General features: G+C 39.3%; 2 protein-coding genes across 2 annotated transcripts in view; both read left to right on the forward strand.

Moving 5' to 3' along the window:
• camsap2a (calmodulin regulated spectrin-associated protein family, member 2a) overlaps positions 1–19,189 on the forward strand; it is a 39,489-nt gene extending 20,300 nt beyond the window's left edge. The window contains exons 4-18 of the mRNA XM_008406800.2: positions 1,885–1,917; positions 3,024–3,165; positions 3,572–3,711; positions 9,177–9,273; positions 9,469–9,565; positions 9,655–9,686; positions 9,784–9,853; positions 9,982–12,139; positions 12,921–13,057; positions 13,815–14,029; positions 14,405–14,477; positions 14,719–14,784; positions 15,676–15,791; positions 16,033–16,151; positions 16,963–19,189. Coding sequence (XP_008405022.1) covers positions 1,885–1,917; positions 3,024–3,165; positions 3,572–3,711; positions 9,177–9,273; positions 9,469–9,565; positions 9,655–9,686; positions 9,784–9,853; positions 9,982–12,139; positions 12,921–13,057; positions 13,815–14,029; positions 14,405–14,477; positions 14,719–14,784; positions 15,676–15,791; positions 16,033–16,151; positions 16,963–17,268 — 3,801 coding nt within the window. The 3' untranslated portion in view covers positions 17,269–19,189. The remainder of the gene's footprint in view (positions 1–1,884; positions 1,918–3,023; positions 3,166–3,571; positions 3,712–9,176; positions 9,274–9,468; positions 9,566–9,654; positions 9,687–9,783; positions 9,854–9,981; positions 12,140–12,920; positions 13,058–13,814; positions 14,030–14,404; positions 14,478–14,718; positions 14,785–15,675; positions 15,792–16,032; positions 16,152–16,962) is intronic.
• Positions 19,190–19,864: 675 nt separating this feature from the next.
• LOC103463507 (WD repeat-containing protein 47-like) overlaps positions 19,865–24,945 on the forward strand; it is a 10,331-nt gene continuing 5,250 nt past the window's right edge. Inside the window, exons 1-8 of the mRNA XM_017304255.1 lie at positions 19,865–20,071; positions 21,359–21,416; positions 21,572–21,760; positions 22,012–22,095; positions 22,248–22,332; positions 22,579–22,887; positions 23,060–23,499; positions 24,147–24,365. Of these exons, the coding sequence (XP_017159744.1) occupies positions 21,603–21,760; positions 22,012–22,095; positions 22,248–22,332; positions 22,579–22,887; positions 23,060–23,499; positions 24,147–24,365 (1,295 nt within the window). The 5' untranslated portion in view covers positions 19,865–20,071; positions 21,359–21,416; positions 21,572–21,602. The remainder of the gene's footprint in view (positions 20,072–21,358; positions 21,417–21,571; positions 21,761–22,011; positions 22,096–22,247; positions 22,333–22,578; positions 22,888–23,059; positions 23,500–24,146; positions 24,366–24,945) is intronic.

The following is a 24,945-nucleotide window of genomic DNA, read 5'->3' on the forward strand; positions in this document are numbered from 1 at the left end:
AAGCTGTGGTAGCAGGCTGTGGTATTTAGAGCCTGAATGATCTGAAAAGTGCATGCTGACCTTTGAATAAAATTTGTTAGCATTACTAAGAAATCMATTCACAAAACTTCACTGTATCTGATAATGAAGACACCTGAATAAATATTTTCAAGTTTGCCTTTGCTGGTTTTCAGGTTGGCCTCTGAGAGTTTGCTTACTTTGTAGTGTTGAAAAGCACAGCTTAATTGACTCCTGGCTCTGGAGGGAGTTGGTAGTTTGTCTCAGTCTACAGATGCACTTTTCCACAACAATGACTTTATGGCACGGYCACAAAAAACTTTCAGGCTTTGGGTTGAATGGAAAAAGCAGAATTAGATTTACTTAAAATTGTTGGCACAGAAACCATCTGTTAAAAATATCAATGGATGTTATTAGTGAATGAAATTATGGTAGCAAAAACTGTACAACACTGGGATAGAAAATATTTAAATAAACTTAAGGGAGTAAATACTTTCATGCTTGTAAGAACACTAAATTGTCATACATTTTTTATGCTGATGGCAATAAAATGAGTCAAATTTGAGGCACACATAATCCTAATTCTTGTGGCTGAATTGTGAATAAACATAGTATTTGCAACTACTTATCAATTGACTGCAGCTCGTTTGCACAGATTGGGATTAAACCTTTTCTTTTCCTCATGTTTATAAACTGRTAAGTTCTATTTCTTGCCTATTTACATATATCGTATGATAAACTATTCTGACATCCTGACCAACAGATAAAACAGATTAACTACTAATATGTTGAGTGGATTRGATCAGGTGTGGGAGAGCGCTCTGACACTAATCAAATCAGGAAAATCCAGGACAGCTTCTGTCTCTCTTTTTTTTTACTTTTTGTGCCTTTTCTATTTATATTGATGATTTCATTAGAGTGTCTGTATTTTCCTCACAAGTCACAGCTTTCCTTCTTTGAAGTTATGGAAATATGGAAATGCACGTCATTTTGATCGACATGTGAATTTCGGGTCTTTGGTTCCTCAAGGTAGTGTGGGAATTAGCTTTTAGGTGCAACAAGCCTCTTCTGGAAGCAGCTTGCATCGTCAGAGGATAGCTGACAGATTTTGACATGAATGCAGTGGAAATGTTATTTGGATTTTCTCTTTCCTAAGACTGGTTTTTATTAACTTTACAGGGAACATTTGAACAGTCAAGATACTCCCTGGTATTTTAGTGAGAATCTATTGGAACTGGCATGGAAAAGTGACTGTCAAATTTAAAATACAGATTTCACGGCATTTTAATCATAGCCCTTAAAGGGAAGTTGACTTTGATATTTGCGACTCTAAATTATAATACATTATCTCAAGTCAAAAAGACTTATGTAATTGCATGTGATTGCCAAATATAAGASTRTAAATAACAGCATCATGGCTAACAGGTTCTAAAATAGTCTTTAAATATTACAAAAGTGATMAAAATGGTTTTAGGAGAAGGAAACCTTCTGTTCTTTTCTTAGTTTTCTTGAATACAACCCTGTGAACTTTAATTTCCAAAAAGTACACTTTGGCATGTTTATGTCATTTACTATGAAGTCAGGACCCAATCACAGTAAATGTTCTTACCACACATTTATTACATTGGAACTCTAAGACKTGACAGTTGTTTTGATGTGTCCACATGAAAGAAAAGCTAAAAAGCCAAAAAGCGAAAGCAATTTAAACATATTACAACTAAGCTACGCAGTTTTTAAGATGAGTGGGATGTCTTTCATACACACAAAAACAATAACCAACATTTTTTACTTTAGTGTCAATGCTTTTATGCTACTGCTTATGTTACTAACTAATCTCATTGAGAACATTTCTTTATGGTTCCCTTTCTCTCTGCTTCGCTGCTGCAGTCTCCAACCAAGTGGTACATGAAGCTTGTGCCTGTAAGTCCACMTATCACTGCTGCCCCTTTTGCATCTGTGTGTTCATAGTGATTTATTTCATCCTTGCCACAGGGCCACACAATATTAGAAAAACATGCTATTGCAATATTAATGTAGAACATTGYCACAATATTAGTTGCTACTAACCCAGATTTACCTAATTAATCCTTTTTTCAGAGCTCAATRCATRGTAAGAGCTTCTGAATCTCACTTTTTATACCACTAAATTCTATGACTGTCATGAAAGGGATCAGAAATAATGAAAGTTAGAGAAACTGGTCAAATTTAATATTGCAGGCCATTACAAATTAATATGAATACATTAATATTGCAATAATAATTTGGATTGCATATATTGTGCAGCTCTACCTCATTTGTTTGTTGTGTACATAGAATTTCTATTTGTCTTGTCAACAGGTCATTATTTGTCATTTAATACACATCAGATAGATGACAAAAATCTTCTGATTCTTATTAAAATTGCTTCAGTACCTACTGTATGCAGGGATAAGTTTAGTGAAACTCATGAAAACTTATTTTTTTCGATTGTGGCCATACCTACCTATTTATCACTTATTTTCTCTAGGTTATACAACACTGAGGAATTGCTTAAGTTCTCCCATRATTAAATATTAGACAAGAAAAAATACTTTATAGTTTTTAGACATCTAGGAATAAATACTGTTATAGTTTGAAATACATATTTTAGTTGTTGTCATTTGAGTGACAAGCCCCATGTGATTTTTATTTCACCTGGAAAAAATTAATTTAACCACTTTGCAACATTTGAATATAGATAATTTAAAAAGCTACTGTTTATTGTCTTTGGCATATACCAGTTCATTTCCAAAGTCATTTAATTACCTTCATTCATGAGTAAATCCTCTACATTCACTCTGTTCTCTCAACTATCTGCCACTTCTTGAAAGCTCTAATGAAAGCCCAGCTGTTGTGAGGGTCGCTCCATTAATTGTGCCTAATTTTRCCTCCCATTAAGTGAATGAAAAACAGAAACAATAGAATAAGTCTGAGTTACAAACTACTGCAAATCTAAGCAAGACRCTGTTCTGCAAAGCACTTGGGTTCATAGCTGTTTATGTCAACAGGCTCGCTATCGGAAAGAGCAGGCCTCTACCCAGTTGGCTCCCTGGATCCCCCCAGTGGACAACCTGCTTAAGGACAGCACAGACGGCTCGGCTCTGGGTGCACTGCTRCATTTCTACTGCCCTCAGCTGCTGCCCCTGGATGGTAAGGAGACGAGAYGGAAACAGTTGCTGTTTTTAGATTCTGATGTCAGAAAAGAGACGGTATAGTGTAGGTTCACTGAGTCGATTAGTTGTCTTTCACAAACAGAAGATGCATTCAATTGACGGACCAAGTAAACAAACCTATTTACTTTGTAAACACGTGGTAATTTACTCATTTCAGAGAGAATCCAAGGGAAAAAACATAAAGCGGCAGTTAAACCCACTATTAAATAACAGTAAGCCACTATCTTAACATTTAAGACTTTTACAAAAGTTTGAGGAAAAGTAAAAAAAGCTACCTCAGCTGTGTCTGGGGAAAAAAAAKATTGTTCATCTATCAGTGCAGTGAAAAGTTCTCTAGTCATCAAATTTTGTCTGACAGCTGATGGATCTGTCTGCCCTCATAGAYGTCTGTCTGAAGGAGAATATGAGTCTGGCCGACCGTCTCTACAACCTGCAGCTCATTCAGGACTTCTGCAAAGACAACCTGAACAGCTGCTGCCACTTCAGCCTGGAGGACATGCTATACGCCTCCTCAACCATCAAGGTACAGCCTGAATCAGCATGCATAATCTTTCTTCAACAAAAGACAAAAAGTTCAAGATTATCATGTTGAAATTATCATTAAAGATTGCATAATGTTTAGGTCTGCAGTTCCAAACTTCTTGCTGCTTTTTTTCCGATGGGGATCATATYTGCCTTATTGTCCAAACACTAGCTGATTCTACTCACTGATACATTATTAGGAAAGTTTTTGTTTTGTCTGTTTTTGTGGATTTGTTGTGCGACACAGAGAAGAAACCCATATGGCATAGTTGTGCATAGGGAGAAAGGCTGAATAAAAGAAAGAAATAAGTTGGGTTGCACGCCAGTGGAGTGAGTCATGCTGTGGAAAAACCTCTTGTAAAACACGCTCTGTTCAAACCACAAAATTGGAGAACTCCATACAGGCTGCACTGCTTCTGTGTGCATTTATTTAGCTTTTTCCTTCTATACTATTTGCTTTTACRTTGTTTTTCTTACCCTATTTTAGGTCCCACTTCTTAGTGAGACATTCCTTGTGTTTTTCATTTTGTGTTGTTTTCAGCTTTAGAGTTTTCTTTACTTCTGCCACTTGTGTTTTTTGGTTTGCATGTGTCTCACTAAAACACACTTATTTTTTTCTTTTCCCTTGTTAATGCTTGGCTGTCTGTAATGTATTCATAAAGTTAGCTTCTTTATGTAGATTTGTGTAAACTTCTTGCTAYGTGCGATGATGCTGGAGTGCATCTGTCCTAGAAACAACTCCTGTTTTTCATCTTTTGCTAAACTCACTTGCTGCCCTACTTTTCTTCCTCCAGCAATAATAACACACAKATAGCCAATAAAACAGGCTAAAATAGTTGGCAAATATGTCAACCATGTCAGACTGATGTACTTTTTGAAATAGAAAAGTGTWGTTTTTTGTTGKTCTCYGTTTTAMATTTTATTTTAAATATTTTTCCAAATCTTTGCCAGATTTAAAAGTGCATGAACAGCAAATAAGCTATCCTGATCTTTGTCCACTGGTTCCTTTGAGGTCCTAATGTCTGTGTCAGTTGCATTTTGGARGATTTACATTCTTGTTCCTGCATTTTATCCTTTTCATCAAATGGCCATCGTGGCTTCTGAAGCACATGAATACCACAACGTCAGACAACAAATCACAGTGCAGACAACCTAATTGTTCCTTTAACAAAAAGTTCAATAACACCCTTCTGTTGGTTGGAGGGTTTATTGCAACTTTCCTTGTGTKCCTCATGTTTTTGTTCTTGTGGTGACTATCAGTCTCTTCCCCTTTGTGCTGCATAAACAGTAAGCTGATGTGTGATTTGATGGATGAGTCTGGCTTTGGCTTGCTGCCGTCTAAACATGTCTTTGGATTCAGGTGTGTTGCTCTGAGCAGAGACAGAATACAGGTCACTGAAAGGGCAAACTTCTGTCTAACCAAAAAAYATGTCAGGTTCCAAACAATATGCTGATTTCAACTGATTTAATGTGAATATTAYTATRCAYAAACTTTATTATAAGSWWAWWMYWWYMAWWWWAAWWWWWKGGKTKGRAWWRKTKKWWTTMWYMWTWMYTTKRWTTTWAAAAAAGCAAAACATTTAGTATTATAATACATTTATGCTTCCTCCAAAAAAATTCATGCCCTCTTGACCATGGTGAAATAAAAAAATCAACCTTTTGACCAACATGCAAAACTGTTTGTGACWGGAAATAATCATYGCACCWTGAAAACATTGTGCCTATAAAAMTTAACCTTATACACACAACCAGGCCTAYAATGGAAGTGTTTAGATTGAAGCTTATTCATGTTCTAGAATGTTAAAGTCAATGTGTAAAACTAAATCAGATTGCGAATGATGTTCTTCCTCAAAAAGCTCAAGGATTTTGAGCRCTGTACTTRGAATTTGTGTTGCAAAACAGGGGCTTTGAGTGTTTGAACWGAGACAACACAAGTGAAGKATTGCTGTGGCGGTTCAAAGGTTAAAACTAATGTTATAACATAAGTGTATAACGATAATGCATCAGATTAAAAGTGTTGCTCCAAAAAACCTGCATGTCACTGTCAACAGAGCTTAAATKAMGAAAAAAGAAGAGTGRTTGTGTTCTGAGTCCAGCYAGCAGYATTATTTTGCTGACACTGATTTTTGCAGACATAAAGCTGTCCCAGCAGAGCACAGTTACTGTCTGAAAGAAGCAGTAAAAGGCAGAACTGCAAAGCGAACGAGTCAAATTCGGTAACCTTGACCTGGATTTCCAGGCACACACAACATCAGTGGCTGTGCGCCGCAGCCCGTCACACTAATGGAGACCTTATTATAAAGACTGAGCCGAGACATTAAGGCGAGGCGAGGTGGGGWGGCTGTTGACGCAGAAGAAATTGGAAACGGGACAGAGGTAGCAGGAGTGTGAAGCAATTAGGAAGGTGAGGGAAGGGTCTGATCAGTAATATTGAAAAGAATCACTGGGGTTCAGTTAACTGCCAGCGCACAAATCCACGCGCTAACTTGTTTATTTATTCTTAAAATGGTGTTGCTCTTAAATTAATCTCAATCTATCAGCACCTGTGGGTTGTATAGTTTTGCAAACATCTTTACTTATTCTGCACAATCAAAATTAAAATTGAAGGCTGACAGTTTAACTTTCAATATCCTCATGAACAAATCAGTCTGCTCATGTAAAATCACATGTCTATTGCAAATTTCTGTAAATGTAAAATACTTAAAAGATGGTGGGATGAGTGCTTAAACAATGTTTCTTTAGACATGACAATTTCACTTGAGTTCCTCCATGCTTTTATAAAACACAATGTATTAGCCTTGAAAACCCAACCCCCTAAAACCATTCATTACATACACAACTTAGCCATTACCCTTAAGTAATGGGCTTGGCTTAGTAAATCATGTCAGCCCTACTGACTCCCCTTAAGACACTCTGCATTTAATTAATTCACAACACATCTAAATTACCATCTGTGGTTGAAAGAATGGAAATTTTGTTCACCATGTCTGGTTTTAGACCATCTTTAAACCACTGGACATCAAGCTTTGCATGAATCTCAGTTAGTTGGTCCTCCATTTTCTGGTTGTTTAACTGTGAGGCTCTATTTGACAGAAAGTAGGATATTTCACAAGGAAAWATGGCTTGACATCTCAATTTTCTGTCAAATGTCAAACTACTGCATCTGACTGATACTAAGTTCAGATCCCCAAGTAGRCTAATATGGTGCGTTAAAGGGTATAAAGATAATTAGAATAAATCTAGTAATTTTATTTATGTAGGTAAATAAATAAAAAAAACAACYACTGTTTCCGTTAAGTGTTTCACTGTAAATGTTGTTTTTAATGTCTTAAAACCARCAATAATATTTTTCATTTCTTTCTAAGCTTTACAGGCAGCCAGTTTAATGAYACTAACAAACAACACGCCGTTTTATCTGTTTCAGTCACTGCTGCCACACCAGCTTTTCTTTCTACTCGGTCTGAAATTGTAAGATCTGTTTTCCCCTCTGGAACTGACAGTAGCTCAATAAACTTGGTAGGAAATGAAAGAGTGGGATTTTACAYATTTGTGTGATTGTCTCTGTCTGCCTGCTAGACCCATATCCTTTAATCAACCTTCCGTCCCACCTCTTGTTGGGATTAAATCCCCAGGAATTGTCGGTGCATGTCTTTGTCTCCTGCAGAACTCAATGATATCACTCACAGGGTGTGTCTGAGTGACCTGCCATTGACTTTTTTATTGGCTCTAAGCGATACACACCACAAGTGCCTTTTTGTGTCTCATTATTATATTGTGTGTGGGACRTCTCAATCCCTGCAGTGTGGATTAGCCACCACCCCCACCCATCCTCCTTCTTCCAACTAGAAATCTCATTAATCATCAGTCAGGTTAAAAGCTGCACACTTAAATCTCCAAACAGCAAAATCTGGCAGTTCTGCAAACCAGGCAACGTCAGAAGTCATAGAGCCAAACAATGGGAAGATAGGTGGGGCAGTGGGTGATCTGTGTGAGTGCATGCTTGCTTAGGGGTGGTATTATACTACAGCACTCACACCTGGGGTGTCAGTAGTAGACAGGACAACAGATGGAAAGGAAAAACAAGGCCTGGGTGGTTCAGATATAAGGAGATCTCATCATCATTCTTGCACATTTTTCTGCGTTTCTATTCATCAAAACTCTGAAGGATGTTACCCAAAGGTAAATGGCATGGTTTGACTAGCAGTTTAAAAAAAATTATGTTGAGTAAGAAAAAACTTAGCTGAAAGAAGTTTTATTTGTGCATGTTGATAACATTACTTTTTATTACTGAAAGCACCTAGAAAAGACTGGTTTTGCAGTTCTGCACACTAGCAGTGCTAGCTAATGTGATCCAACATGAAGAAAAACTGTAAAATGCTGCAGTACAGTCACAATAGACAAGTGTCAGTAGTGTTAATTGCCTCTGCACCTCCTGGTGGGCTCTTGGGCTSCAGTTTAGAGACTTGTGAAGTGAATGTTTGATTTGTGTGTGTGTGTGTGGGGGGGGGGGTATGGTAGTTTTTTGCTTAGCAGAGCAAAATATTGCTGATGAAGTGAAAAGGATGTCGTTGGCGCTGATCCATGCACCACTGCCTTTGTCTGGGGACCGCGGATTGAGGGGTGGTTAGAGGGTGTGTTCCCTCAAGGTCACTCTCGCTTCAGAGCTCCTATACTGCATATTTATGGGAGCTGCATGAACACATGATTTAGAATACTTCAACATTTGAGCCTTAAAATGCATTTAAACAAGGTGCTAATGTATTTTTTTAAAGAAATGTTACAGYTTTGTTATGTGTTAGAATTATTACAAAATTAATATAAATTTTCTAGAATTTCTCCTTTAGTATATCCAGATTTGCAGCACATATTACGTGTTGAAATGGTGGCTCTTTTTTCACGGCAGTGCAATCTAGTGGTTTGACCTCCTACTGTATGTTGACCTGATTTATAAATGGACGTGCCATGGCACAGCAGTGTCACAAAATATCAACCTTTACCTAGTGTGAATTAGGTTAACCGGTTGGTTGCACAACTGTGACTGAAATCATAAAATATACTTATGAAAAAATTWATTTAGCCTTTTTGACTTCYTGTAGTTTCTGACATTTCTCAAATCCTGGCTCCAGTACATTTTTTTCAGTGTAGCAGGTAATAATTATTTTATCAGTCCTCAGAAAATGTGTTAACTTGCTGAAAGGAATGCTTAAAAATAACTGGAAATTAAGCTGTAAATCGTTTGCAGACATGGTGTGGAAAGGGGCAGACTTGATAAAAATTTAATCACTGCAGATCTTCTTGGAGTCGACAGTGACACATGGTGGGGAAATATATTCAATGCAGTTGTAATTTAGTAGAAGCTGACCTATARAAAGTACTTATATTTATCTTAGAAGAATCTTCAGATCAAATGGGTTTAACATGACTTAGTCCCACGATTTTAACATTTGGGTTTTTYCCCCCCCTCAGAACAACTATTTGGTGTTCATGGCCGAGCTGTTCTGGTGGTTTGAGGTGGTTAAGCCGTCTTTTGTAAAGCCAAGAATGCTTGACAATGAAGGGACAGGCAAGTAATAAATTCAAGCAATATAATTCAAGTTATGTCATGCAAGTTACGATGGTGTCTTGTTTGTTTGAAAATGTAGTATAAAAAGTTAAATACAACATACTTGTAGGTTTCCTAAACTGGAAATAGTAACAGAATAGTGGAGTAAGGATCTGCATTGGGAAAACAAATTTTCTCTCCGTTTCACCATTCCAGAACCATCATCCATRTTGAAAAGTATGCCTTTCATTCCAATCTCCAAAGCTACCAAGAGAAGTTTCATGGAAAGACCTCCAAGTCCTGAAAGACCCAGGTAGAGTGTTGCAAGAATTTTGTGTAAAGTTATGTTGATTCGCGAGATTTAAAAATGAAAAATTGTCATCTTTTTCTGTAAATGTATAGTTTACCCCTTCGACCCCAGCCACGTAACACAGGTAATTATAATTTTCACAGTAAGAACATTAGCTGTTTTATTGGGCAATTTAAATTCTATTGTTTTTACCTGTTTTCTATCTGATTTTTGTTATCCAGGAGATATCAAGAGGTCTAGCTCCATGTCTTTTGTTGATGGGAATCTAGGMACATGGCCCAAAGAGAAAAGGTTGGTAATTACATCTACTTATCAAGAGATATGGTTATTTTGAGTTAAATCTAAAGAGCTCACTGAGTTAAATTAGCCACTAATCACATACCTGCAGATTTATTTACAGTTTTGTTCTTTCGTTATAGGTCTGGGCCTTATGGGGTGTCATTTGACATCCCCTTTGACAAAGGGGATTCCTTTCCTGCTGTACCTTCCTCTACACGTGGAATGGTTAGATCTATCAGCACTGATGATGGTTCTGGTTTCAAGGTCCAGCACATGCCTCGTGGAATGAAGAGGAACCTGTCGTTCCAGCCAGTGAATGGTCAGAGCATTGGTATCCAGGAGGAAGGCTGCCCAGAACGCCTTGCAGGAGTGGAGTCCTGCAGGCAAGCATTCCCCAACGGACAAGGAAGTGTCCTGACATCAGCTCCCTCTATGGAAGAAGCCCTCCAGATCATCCACAACCCAACCAGACCACCTGTAGAGGGAATCAACAATGGTTTCTTTCTGCACAGCCAAGACCCTGGGAAYGGTGCTGGTGTCTTGGACCCTCTGCCAGAATCTGATTCCAAAGAACTTTTGAGCACCGCAGACACCACCGAGGTGGACACTGGCATTCACATCCGGACAGAGGACATGCTGGATGAAGACTCCTCTTTGAAAGACCTCTCCGTAAACATGGACCTGGATGTGGACACGCCAAGCCCCTCTCCAAGCAATCAGAGCAAATCTCCCTCGGGAGTGAAATTGACTAGCTTTGCCGAGCAGAAGATGAGGAAGCTTAGTCCATCAGCACCAGATTCAGGCAGAGGAAGCAGCAGCTCCATGAAGACCACTCCAGAGGGCTCAGAGTTTGCTCTCCCACTGTCAGTCTCCTGGGCACCAACACCTGAGCACAGCCCCATCCGTCAACAAAACACACCAGCCATTACTGCTCAGGCAACACCCACATCTGTCCAGCTTCCACCCAATGACCCTGCACAGGTCATGGCTACAGAGATGGTGCAGCTGAGGATAAGGCTTGAAGACAAACGAAAAGCCATTGAAGCTCAAAAGAAGAAAGTGGAAGCTGCTTTTACGAGGCATCGGCAGAAGATGGGCCACTCAGCATTCCTCAATGTGGTAAAGAGGAAAGCTGATGGGGCTGCTAGTGGGGAGGAAGGGGTTCAAACTGATGGAGAAGGAAAKTTGGCGAGCACAAGTCCCACATTTAAATTTGGCYGGAGCAAGGCGGACACACCTGACGGAGCAGAACAAAGCACCACACCCTCTTGTTGGCAGAAGACACCAGGTTCAGGAGATGAGGGTGGACAAAGCCATGCTCAGATCACTGAAGCAGATCTCTCAGAGTATACACGTTCAATCGAAAAGCTYAACCACTCTTTGGCATTTCTCCAAGCTGAGATGCAACGTTTAGCTCAGCAGCAGGAAGTGATCATGGCCATGAGGGAACAACAGCATCAGCAAGCCTGGGTCATTCCCCCTCCTCATTCAAACCCCTCACCACAGAAACATCCTCGCCCTGGAGCTGTTACCCGCTCTTCTGGGCCTTCTTCCCCTGCCGACTCACCTCTTTCAACCCATCGCTCTCCAACCAGCATCAAACGCAAATCGGCCTCCTTCCACTCACGCAATCCTCGCACGGCTCGACCCAGTGAGCTTAAGCTGGCACCGTACAGTCGTGTCCTAACTGCACCGCAGTCAGTCGATAGCATCCCGAGGCTGCGCAGGTTTTCTCCTTGCCAGCCTTTGACAAGCTCCTTTATTTATATGGGGGAGAAACCAGCAGCTGCCGGTCCAGAAACAATCGGCCAAGATGGGGATAATACTAAGGAGACAGATTCCATCCTGTCCCCCGAGAGGGAGCTGGCGAGTATTTGTGCTGTCTCCTTCCCTCACAACTCCCCTAAGCTGCAGACCAAAACAGAACAAAGTGAAGTAGATGCAAACTTCTCCAACCAGGAAACAAAATCTCACACCCATGATGAGATTTTAGACACCGTAGAAGATGACCAGAGCAGCACAGTTCAGAAATCATTTTTTGAACTTAAACCCACCATTGAGTCTTCATTCCCTGAGGTTCTTGCCCACCCTGTAGTAGAAACCTTCACAGTGACGCCCTCAGAGTTACCTCCAAAGCCAGAACAGTCCAGTCAGGCCAAAAGTAGTCTGATTGAGGTTCCTCTGATGGCCATGAAGTCTACGGAGGATTTGACAATTGATGACGGTTTGGAGATGGAACAAGGCAGTGCTGAGAGTGCAGATGATGAGCAAAGGTTATGCCATGGATTCTTCTTTAAGGTAATTTCAGTTCTATCAATTTTGTCAAGAAATACACAGGAGTATCAAGACACAACTTTTGATAATGGAATCTTAATGTGCACCTTTAACACTGCTGTGGGGRAAATGAGCAATTATATATTCATTACAGCATAGCCCTGTTTGTTTTGGTGTGGAAAGCTTCTCGCCCCAAACATGATGAGATTAATAGTTGAGTGGCTACATGTCGGCTAAGGACACCATCGTCTTTTCTTGCACAGCATCTTAGATTGCTTTTAGCTGCTGTCTGGGCTCCGATGTAGGTCAGAAAAGTGGGGCTGCTGTGAATAATTCAGGGACAGCTGTGAAAATGTGGGGTGGGATACAGGTTGACTTGAATGTAAAGCTTAGGGGATGTTTGGTCTCTTTAAAGAAAACCAGTTTGTCTTTAAACTGAAAAATGAATTGGCTTTTATTTAACTAATTAATTTRTTCTTTAGATATACCTTCTAGTTATTTACTAAGTCTAACTAAATATGTTTTTTTCTTTTTCTTGAGTTATTTACAGTGCTTTTATAAAAGATTAACTCATACAAACCTTCAAGTTAAAAGAATACTTTGCATCACTCTGTTTACCCATAAGTAGTTATGATGCATTTTATGTAGCATGACAGTATATGCATACTAGTAATAAAATTGCCACAGGAGCTCTAAGTCTTTTTTGGCAAACTTAAAAAGTCACTTTTGTTAACCATCAGAATAATAATTTACTACAAAATTACTTAATTACTTCCTTCTCCTTGCTGTCTTTGGCTTTCATCAGGAGAATGGCAAGGCAGAGGAGAACATGGCACAGAGGAGAGCTGCACTGCTGGAGAAAAGGATGAGGAGAGAAAAAGAGAGCCAGATAAAGAAGATGCAGCTGGAGGCCGAGTTGGAGCAGAAGAAAGAGGGAGCTCGGTATGCAAATGTACAATTTTCCATCCATCCATCCATCCATCCATCCATCCATCCATCCATCCATCCATCCATCCATCCATCCATCCATCCATCCATCCATCCATCCATCCATCNTCCATCCATCCATCCATCCATCCATCCATCCATCCATCCATCCATCCATCCATCCATCCATTCATCCATCCATCCATCCATCCATCCATTTTCTTTCCATCCATTTTTTCCATGCATTTTCTTTACACCTTTGTCCCTTAGTGGGGTTGGGAGGGTTGCTGGTGCCCATCTCCAGCTAACGTTCCGGGCGAGAGGCATGGTACACCCTGGACAGGTCGCCAGTCTGTCGCAGAATTTACAACTTTCCTTTGTTAAAATAAAAAATCAGCTTAGTCTTTGCCGTTATCTGAATTTGTCACATTTTTGTTTGTTTGCGACTATATGTTRCATTGAGTTTCTCTCCTTCAATTTCTAATTTTTAAAGTTTATAATTTTGTTTTGTTTAATGTTGATTTTCTTTGTCATTAAATGTTTTTAAAAAATTACAAGAATAAGAAGTTCCCTGAATATACGAATTAGGTCCTTGGAGTCGACCTAAATACAGTGACTGAGCTTAACTTTTTACGATCTATATATCTGTATAGATTTCAAAATTATACATGAAGGTTCCYAGTATTTCAACTGGAAAACCTCCCTATTTTTGATAGCATTTTTAAACCTCAATCTCCATACTTCTTCTTCTTCTGTTCCTCAACATGCTCAGACTGAAAGCAGAGGAGGAGCGTGTCAGGAAGGAGGAGGAAAAGGCCAGGAAGGAGTTCATCAAGCAGGAGTACCTCAGGAGGAAGCAGTTGAAGCTAATGGAGGACATGGACACCATCATCAAACCCCGACCTGCCAAGCAGAAGCGGGGTCGACCCAAGTCCATCCACCGGGACAGCATGGACTCCCCAAAGACCCCTGTGAGAGCTCCCACAGGTATCCAGAAGGACTTGGTTCAGAAACAGCTGTCCTGTCTTTCAACTCATTGTCCCGTACCTGAGAAACTGTGTTTTTACAAAAATATGTAAAACCATTGCACTCTAACATACTTAAAGAACAGCATATCTTTAGGATGTGCGCATGTATTGAATTTAAATAACTTTGTCCTAATTATTTAGCTCATAATATGTTGTCTTCATGCATTGTATGGTTGTGATGACTGACTGTYGTTTCACTGACCTCCACATTGCTCTGTGACATGGCTGCCACAGCGAGTGGTTTTGTTTCCATTTGTGGTGTCTGTGTAATCGTGTCACGCTGTGCCACACTTTGCTGTCTCACATCCAGGTTCACGCCAACGTTTCTTTTCAGTCTCCAGCTTGTCTCTGGCTTCGCTGACCTTGGGCGACAGCGACAGTGTTCACTCAGACAAAAGAGCGTCAAGGTAAGATCTGCTTACAAGTGTATTATTGCAAGCAGAAAGTATACAATTGAAGTATATATATATGAATATGTAGATTATAGTCACATATACAGTAGGGGCTACTGATGAAAATTTTATAATAAAAATCAACAGCTGGTGTGACTTTGGTTGGAAATCTTGATTAAATGTATTTTTCCACTCTAACATGCTCTCTTTAAATTTTTCCTCTTTGCTACTTTTTTCCTGCTGTTTCACACATCAGAAGTTCTAGTTTAGCTTCTAGCAGTCTCTTCTACTTTCTGAACTCTCCCAAACAGAGAAGGAGAAGGTTAGTTTCTTCTTGGGACTTGAAGCTAAGGCCACTAATCTTTTCAGCCGTGTGCGAAGATGCTCATTACTGATTACAAAGCACTGGTCTGATTCTAGACTTCCTGTGCTTGTAAGTTTGATAACCAGAATCTTCACAGTTCTGACTCCCACATGATGTATCTCATTATAAAGCATTTCACAGCCTTTATGTTATAAACAAACAGGTTACAAGCGGCCTCGACACATAAAGACATGGTTTACAAATAAATGCTCCACGCATCCGGATGTTTGTGAGGAAATGCGATATGCACGTGGGCTGTAAAGTGCTTAATAGCGAGATACAGAGTAAGCTTTGAAAAAGAACACCCACTATGCTTCTCACTCACCCATCTACAGTTCTAATGCACACTCCTGTTAGATTCACAGCTGACTTAACATGAAGGGGAACCTTTTTGTTTAAAAGCACGGTGTCACAGAGCCCACTCTGCATAAAATAACATTATCAAGTCATTGCTTTGTCATATAATAAACACATGTAAGGTAAAAAAGGAAGGCTTAAATGACTTGTTAATGTGCATTCACAAAACACTCTACTGAAAGTTTAATGCAAGTTTGTCTTTAATTGCTCTTATTGCAAAATAGGAGCAAGTAAAAGCTGCACTATATCTGATGGACCTGGTCCACATTATGCTCCTCCCCCAGCCTGCGCTTGCAAACTCTGTTGTTTTCCTGCCTTCTGCAACAACATCAAACCAAGCCCTTGCTTTTGATGACCAAACTGAAAATCACCCTGCCTTGCTTACACTGTACTCTGCTGATCATTGAGGTTTAGCTCACATGCAGGACAGGTGAGCTAAAAGTCAGTGTGTGTATACGTCTCTGTGTGTGTGCGTGTGTATGTGTGTTTTAGGCCAGACTCTGCCGATGGCTTTCTTTCACCGAGCCGCTCCAGCAGCAGAAACGGAGAAAAAGACTGGGAAAATGCCTCAACCACCTCTTCTGTTACATCCAACACAGAGTATACTGGTGGGTATAGCTTACACAAATTTGGCCTTTTTTTCATTTGGAGATGTTAACATCACTTAAAATATCATAGTTCTAAATACACAGATTGATACTGAAAACTCTGGCTTTTATAATACATATGTATTCCCTTCTCAGACCACAACATGACTCTGAAATCTTCATACATGATTTATGAAAGTGTTAAAATAGGGACCAAGTTTGTTGTAACTGAAATAGTGTCATCCTGATTTCTACTACTCAGGACCAAGGCTGTACAAAGAGCCCAGTGCCAAATCTAACAAGCACATTATCCAGAATGCTCTGGCCCACTGCTGCCTCGCAGGCAGGGTCAACGAGGGGCAAAAGAACAAGATCCTGGAGGTAACAGCTTGGACTATTACTGCTCTAAACATAGGTGCCTTGTTGACAGCAGGGATGATGCATGTGACTTTAACGTCCAGTTTCCAAGTGTTATTGATTAGTTTTATTTGGAGATTCACTGATCTGAAATTACTTGACTGATTTTCAATGGCTGATTATGCATAGCTGTTTTCAGCCATTTAGCCATTTCTGATTTATTTTTCAGATCTATAAATAAAAGTCGTATTATTTTTATATATACATTTGCATGAACTGAAAATGTAGCATTTTTAAAGAATTAATAAATAACAGAACTTTCTTTCTTTCTTTTTCACACTAAAAATCTGAAAAACAAAAAGGAATAATTTATTTTTGTGTGCATCTTAAAATTTACAATACATACACTGTCATATTCACTAAATTAGAATATATGTTCAGGTGATGCTCGTTCACCAGGTATTAAACATCCTTTTCATTAAGCCCACATTTCTGAATTCTGGATATTTTACAACAAACATCATGTTGGTGTCAATATATACACCAAATGTGTGTGTAATTAATCAGTGTGTGTAATTAATCAGTTATTCAGCTTCAGTTATACTGAGCTGAATAACTGAAATATATAAAAATGTTCAATATTGCTCTTGAGATTGTAAATTATCTTATTTAACGTTGGTGTTGAGCACAATTAGCATGGTTTGCATTGCTAAATGTAAACATCAGTCTCTGTGTGTTTTCCCTGTAGAATGCACTGAAATAAAGAGGAGGCCAGTCAAGATCTTTTAAGCATGTGTTACTCTGACATTAGGCTTCTTATTTGTTACTTTAACAGGAAATGGAAAAATCAGAGGCCAATAACTTCCTGGTTTTGTTCCGGGATTCTGGCTGCCAGTTCCGATCCCTCTACACCTACTGCCCCGAAACACAGGAGATCAACAAACTCACAGGGATCGGTCCAAAGAGCATCACTCGCAAGATGATCGATGGACTCTACAAGTACAACTCGGACAAGAAGCAGTTTAGTCAGATACCGGCAAAGACCATGTCAGCCAGTGTGGACGCTGTGACYATCCACAACCACCTCTGGCAAACCAAAAAGCCAGCCACCCCTAAAAAAGTAGTGCCTGCACAGTCCTAATAGAACTCTGTACCCCCAATCAGTACCCATCTCAGTTTGCACTTCGCTGTACATATCCATAAGGATTCCAACACCTGCAATGCCAGTTTGATGAATGCTTATTTATCTTTTTTATGTTAATTTATCCTCACTGCATTCCTATCGCTGTCTATCGCTGTCTATCTTGCATACAGTTGAGTCAATCTGACAGGAWGCATCAGATTATGAAAAACTGGAATGTTACCGTTGAACAAGTTATTGACAACGTTTGAGTCAGTCTTTATAGGTACGTATGAGTATTGTTTTGTTTTATTACGTGCTAAAAGTGGGAAAATAGACAGTATGAATGCAAAGACATTTTACGTGGTAACCTGAAGCACTGAATGTTTTCATGTACAGATGGATTTCTGTTTGTATGACTTTGTTGATGCCGGGCCTTATGCACATTTTTTTTCTGTGTGTGAATGCATTGAAGGAATTGTTAGGTTGAAACTTTTTGGGTGTTTTGAAGGGCACCTCTTTTCTTTAACGTCTATGGATTTTACAGTTTGTATGAAACGGTTTGTGTGACTGTCAAAGGGCCAAAAACTAATTTCATACAGCTAGTGTTAGCCACACAATTCACGTGTGYTCAGCTCAACAAAGCCAAGCGGTTTCAGCTTTTACAGAACAATTTTGGGAGTAGAAGAATGTCGCTGAAAGTCACTGGTTCTTCACCTGTAGGATACGACACCTAGTGACGATTCATGGTATAATRTATAATGGATGCATAATATTGGGTGAGATTTGCATTTGTAGTGATACAGATGCAAAAATGACATTAAGGATGAATGATTCTGTCACACTGGTTCTTTTAACTCTGGAGAAGTTTTATAGCTGGTTTGTGAACAAAACAAAACAGCTCAGTATTATTTTATTTATTTAATCCTGCAAACAGCACCATGTAGGAACCTTACAATCAATAACAATAATTTATAAAACATTTCCACCTGCTGGTTAGAGGAATATGACTGAAACTCAAGGAATAAATATTGCTCCTTTTATTCTAATKTAACTAAATTCTTCTAGTATTTTAACTGTATTACTAAACTCAAGATTTAAACTCTTCAAATAATAATACTTATAATATCTACACTTATGAACATTGCAAAGCAATTGCACTAAGCACCAAAATACAGTCGGTCAATRGAGCAATTTTTTTCACCCAGTTGTGAAGTAAGTCAACCATACATCCAAGTAGTAGGAAATTCTATAGAAAATAACCAATAAAAAATAAGTTGCCATATGTCATGTATATGTTGACCTTTTGAACATAAATAGGTTTCATATAGTTTGTGTAACAGCAGCCTATTTGTATGTTGTCCTCAAACACATTATTAAAGCTCTGTAATGTGGTAAATAAATTTATATTCTTTGCTATTTTAAAAAAATTGGAAGCAAAATAATGCAAGGAAGAGAAGCGCAGGTGGATCCTAGCTGCTGAATACGGGTAGAAACTCACCATCAGGTTTTATTGGTATCAATATTGTGTTATTTTCTCCTCCGAATGTCAGATTAACACCAGGTGTGTTTTCCTTTTTTTTTTTTTTTACTAAATAAATCCTTAAACATGGTGCTATTATTTTCATATGAGTGTTTTGTGGGAAATTTGGGTATTTATTGCCACAAGAAAGCATGTAGATGCTTGTGAAAAAATGTCATTGAACATGATGGAGAGAAAGATCTATCCACAGGAAACTGTCCGYTGGCTTTTGGCTGTTTAAGGCCAAGGGGAAAAGATCATTTGAAGTGTATTGATACTGTACAGCGTGTTCRTGTGAGCTTTCTGTTTGCTATGATGCCTTTGTTTGTGCTGTCATTTAACATTGCACAGTAGTTCCATTTTTAGATTGTTCTTATTTTTGTTTTTGAAATGAATAAACTTCAGCATGGCCTCAGTTTGTATGTGATGTCTATGTTCAATGTGTGTATGAAAAATACTTCAACACAAATTATGCAAATGGTCAAATTTTAAGAATGAAAATACGCAACCTTAATAATAAAACTCATTACAGCAAACCTTCGGCTACTGCCTAGGAAAGAAAATTAAACTAGAGTAACAAAGAATAAACATAATAAACTGGAATCACTAAGGAAGGACTGTAAAACAGAAACAAGACTAATAAAAGAAACTTAAGAGTAAAGAATAAACACAWTTCGAAACAACTCAAGAGGTCTATAGAGCAATGTTTAAGAATTCGATGCAATATGTTAAATTATAAAACATTTTTAAAAAAATCTTACAGCTTTCTAACGCGTTGACTTCTTTGAGAAAGTGCGTTTCTCTGTAGTTCTGTGCATTGGGGCTAGTGGGTTCACCTATAGGGCACTATTACTACAACCGCCTCTGTCTCAGTTAACCAAAGCTGTAACGGCAAGTCGGCAACTGAATCCAAGAGAGGTAATGTAAATTTATATTACAAAAACACAAGTATTTAGGCTTCTTGTTAACACAGTCTACGGCTGACTGCTTCAAGAATAATATCAAGAATAGTAATAGCTATAACGGCTCAGTAAAGTCTTCGATTTTGCACATTTCCTTTAAAAGTTGTCGCGTTGTGGCGCTGTACTGACCGCTGGGCGTCATCGCTTCAGCTGATTGGTGGCTTACGTCTGCGTCCGCATGGCAACCGTAACCTGTGTACAAGAAGCGAAGAGRGGAGCCCTATGACAATAAAMATTTCTAACATCCAAGACCCCCCCRGCCCCCTGGTGTGCTGCAAAACCTGCACAAAGAGGAAAAGAAGTGCTGACTGCGACGTGTGTCGGTGCGGCTGCCTGACAGGTGAGGAGCTGACGCGGCTGCGCTGTGATCTGGCGCGGTGTCGAAAATGAATGGCAGCGCTTGTATTCTGTGTTCCCGCATTCGTGTCCTGTGGAGTGGCTTTGCGTGTAAATACAGTCGCCAAACGCTGTCAGGCTCTAGTAAACAAGGCGTGTCTAGCAACGGGTAAGGTGCTGTGAAAGCTGTCAGATTTGGGCCGCAGACCCTGTTCCAGAACCGGGAAACCGGGAGCGGGATGCTGTGTTTTTGTTCGGGGCGGGGGGGTCAGCGGCTGACTGTACTCTGCCGCCCGGAGTCATCACCGCCCTCTCTTCTTCCTACTACACCGCGCATGGAGGTACAGCCATATGCTGGTGTTTCATGTYCGTGTCCGGTGTTGCAGTATTTAACCAGTCACTGGCCGATTGCATAGAATTACATCCCTGTTTCCTTTATTAGACAGATGCATCAATGCAACCTTAATTCATATCTCTGTGTTAAAGAAAGCACAATAARCCTAATTGAAGTYATCTTCAAAATAGGAAAAAAAATGACCATTTTAATTGTATAATAAAGTGTCAACTAGTAAATACAGTCTTATATGGAGTCTTACTCGATTCATCACAGTACTAATTACATACTAATTACAGTAAGGCTTGCTTATTAAATAGGAGACATATTTTACGGAGAAAATTGTTCTTAAAAATGCAACAAAAATACTTAATGCTAACATTTATTTAGTTTACAAAATTCTTCATGATGTTGCTGCTCCATCCTTAAGGTTTGTCACTCTGAGCTCAGATAAAATGACCAGAGTCGCAAGTGCGACCTCCAGAGGTGAGTCCCAAAATATAGAACTYATTTTAATAAAACTGCCTCGTCTTTTGTTGCCATGAGTCATTGCAATAGTTTGCCAAATTAAATTATAACACGTGCTAGGTTCAAAATGTTTGCACAACTGACAAAAAATATAGGTGTGTGTGTGTGTGGGATTGTAATTTGAACAGTTTAGTTGGTTTTAGTGAGATGTAAATCAAAATGTATAAGATATGTATAGAATGTGAAGACATGTAATTAGCTAATGCTGGTTTATCATTAATTCACATTTTRTGTTAAAATATTCCTGATAACCATCAGCCTGTCTAGACACTGGAGGGGRACATTTTTTGTTACAGCCTAGTACCATGAATCTTTCCTTTGAAAAGTTCATTGAAATGTTTCACATTATTTATGTGTGAAATTWAAAAAAAGTTGTTAAAAAAATGATAAATAAGCAGCATTCTTTGGTAATTTTGTTATTTCCTGCAGATCATGTGACTGGTTTTGGAGCAACAGAACGTTTCACGAGGCAGCAAACACCATCCAAGTAAATAACAATTTGAGACTTCTTCTTGRTATCTTTAAGGCTAAGCAGACAAAATCTTAAAAGGGATGACTAAATGTAAAACCAGCAGCTAAGCAATCACTTCAGGATAAMTTCAAAGCATTCTCAAGTTTGTTAAGGTCTTTCTTTTTCCCCAGCTAACTGCTATCTGTCAACACATCTACAACCATGACAGCMGAGGAGGTCATCAACATMAAGGAGGCCGAGGTGATCAAGCTGATCCTGGACTTCCTGAACTCCAGGAAGCTGCACATCAGCATGCTGGCTTTGGAAAAGGAGAGCGGTGTCATTAATGGACTCTACTCTGATGATATGCTCTTCCTCCGGTATAACTACACTCATCCTACAATACATGTGAAAACTGGAAAGGGTCGTACGTAAGCAGATGGTCAATGGTAGTTTTATGTAAGACAAACAGAAAGCAGTGCATATTTGGGAAGTGGATGGCGAAAAAAAAAAAAGCAAATAAAAAGCTGAATCTCCCCTCTTTACTAGATGAAATAGAATTAATTACCTTCAGAMGTTTTCTGAATAGTAAATCCACCTGTCTGAGGTTTGTTTTTATGACTTTAACCAGGCAGCTCATTCTGGATGGCCAGTGGGAAGAGGTGATGCAGTTCATTCAACCTTTAGAAGGAATGGAAAAGTTTAATAAGAAAAGGTAAAATGAAATATCTGTCAGATTATTTAGCTACATATTTTGCATCTTTTGTTCCATACGACTCAACTCTGTGCATTAGAAGAACATTTTAAGCTTTAAACTAGCAGTCAATGCTGTCATCAGTCCTTTTTCTAATACTGCTATATTTCTAGGTTTCGATACATCGTCCTAAAGCAGAGGTTCTTGGAAGCGCTGTGTGTCAATAATGCCATATCAGCTACTGAGGATCCACATAACGTATGTATAAGTTGAATTAGTTTATAGTTTATGGTATAGTAGTAATTCTAAAGATGACATTGTAAAACTTTCTCAACAATCTTCAGGTTACCATTCTAAAAATCTGAATACCAACTGTTATATGCATTAAAGAATGGTTCCTAAAGACCATTCGATTTGTAAAATGTATCCAACCGTATTGAGCCACACAAATATTAATTACATTTACAGTCTTATTGTTTTTCTTCATTGCCTTCCCCTCCACAGCTGGAGCTCACAATGCAGGAGGCTGTGAAGTGCCTCCACTGTCTGGAGGAGTTCTGCCCGACCAAAGAAGACTACAGCAAGCTGTGCCTTCTCCTCACCCTGCCTCGCCTCACCCACCACGCCGAGTTCAAAGACTGGAACCCCAGCTCGGCCCGCGTCCATTGTTTCGAGGAGGCCTTGGCCATGGTGGCCGAGTTCATCCCTGCGGACAGGAAGCTGAGTGAGGCAGGCTTCAGGGCGAGCGGGAACCGACTCTTCCAGCTGCTCATCAAAGGAATCCTTTACGAGTGCTGTGTAGAGTTCTGCCAGGTATCATGATGTGCTAAAGATACAATGGACTSCAATTATATTTAACTATGTGAGAAAGTACACAATTAAAAATGCATTGCCAGGCTTCTAAGGAAACCATTTGTATTTTTTGGGGGGGTTTTCTCGTGCAAAGCTGAGGCACATTTTTTGTTGATATTTCTGTGTCGTCTAGAGTAAAGCGACAGGTGAGGAGATCAGAGAGGGCGAGGTGTTGCTCGGCGTGGATTTGCTCTGCGGGAACGGATGCGATGAGCTGGATTTGTCACTGCTCTCCTGGCTGCAGAACCTCTCCTCCGGTGCTTTCACCTGCGCCTTCGAACAGAAGACCCTGAACATTCACGTGGACCGCCTGGTGAAACCCAGCAAGGCTGGACACGCCGACCTCCTAACTCCCCTAATCAACCGTCTCTCTCCCTGCCCGACCTCGCCCTTTCGCCAGAGACCTCATTCGGCCGACACGTACATGTCCAGGTCCCTCAACCCAGCTCTGGACGGCCTGTCCTACGGACTGGCAGCGCAGGACAAGAGAGGCATGGAAAGCAACGTGAAATCTGCGCTCAGTAGGAGTCTAGTGGAGAATAAYGTGCATCAGCAGGATGACTCACCTGAGAGGTAAAAGAMAAAAAAAGGATTAAAACCAGTTTGCTGTGCTGGGTTCAAGGGATTAAAAACTCCAAATACGTTCAAAWTTTATTATGTAACTATATCTTTGTTTAGAATGTTTTATCCGGAGTTACATCTACCAGYTTGATTCTACATTCACAAATGAGCTTTAAACCCAAGAAAAKATCCACAGTGTTATAAAGCTTGTAAACCCTCTGGAATCAAGTAGATATGCAGCTCACAAACGTTTTTCTGACTGATACACATTTCAAGTTTTCTTTCAGGTGTGACCTTCCAGCTCTCTGGTAATTCTTAACAAAATTGGTGACACCCATATTACAGTTTTACATAGTTGTAGGCAAGAGCTCAGGTTTTCCTGTGCTACTTTTGATTGCAGATATTGTGCACATTTAGTACAAAAATATAAATCTCAGAATGTGACTTCTGATAAAAAGCCGATTAAATTCAAAGCAAATAGGTAAAACAACTTTCTCTTTGTGCTTGGCATTCAATTTTATCCTGCTCTGCCTTTGTCATTTCAATAATTTATTTGTTTGTTGTTTGTTTTTGSTTTTTGCTTTTAGCTTGAAATACTGTTGTTTTTTTATCTGAGATATGTTAAAATGGACTTTTTTTATTTCTTTTTCTGTGTTAAGGAAACACTCACAGGGGTTGGATGGGCCCCAGACCACACGCACTCCTCTGACTCCAGGAAAAGATGGCGGGCCACCATGCAGTGCAGACATACTGGAGGTAATACAAGCTGTGTGTGTGGTCATAGCTGGTGCAGTTTATACATTAAGTACATCTTATATTTATATGGTGAAATTTTGGTACAATCTGGTATTATTAAATACACTCCGTTTACCTAAATCGTGCTGAACTTTAGATTTATAATCATGATGTCTTTATGCTTGAAAGATTCAAGTGTTGATGAACAATACATCATATGACATCATGRAATTTTTTACTGAGAAAGAAATCCAAAGCTGCTCAGTGTCGGATCAAATATTATGAGGGGATTTTCGCTAGTTTGATTTTTTTTTTTTTTCACATGTACTTTCTGCTTTAGAGAGCATKGTGTTTTATAAATGTGAAAAATCTCTTTCGAAACCTGAACTTTCACCAACGGGAGGATGTGTTCAGGGTCATGTGCAGTGCTTACGACCCCAGCTGGCTTCATTTATTTAGTTATTTATTTGTGATAGTTCAGTCACAGCTGATTTTCTTGTCCTCTAAAATTAAGTTTTTGTTCTCATCAAACTGGAGTGATCGTTACAATATTATTTTCAGGTGAGGAAAAAAAACTCCCCTTCTCAATTATGTACCGATTTGTGTTGATCTATCACAATGAATCTCTTATGAACTTGACGTTTGTGGTTGTAACCTGATTCAAAGTGAACTACTGTAGGAAATTTGAATTCTTTTGCAAGGACTTGGTGTATTTGGGATCCA

Source organism: Poecilia reticulata, linkage group LG4 (assembly GCF_000633615.1).
Source record: "Poecilia reticulata strain Guanapo linkage group LG4, Guppy_female_1.0+MT, whole genome shotgun sequence".
Classification (NCBI taxonomy): Eukaryota; Metazoa; Chordata; class Actinopteri; order Cyprinodontiformes; family Poeciliidae; genus Poecilia; species Poecilia reticulata.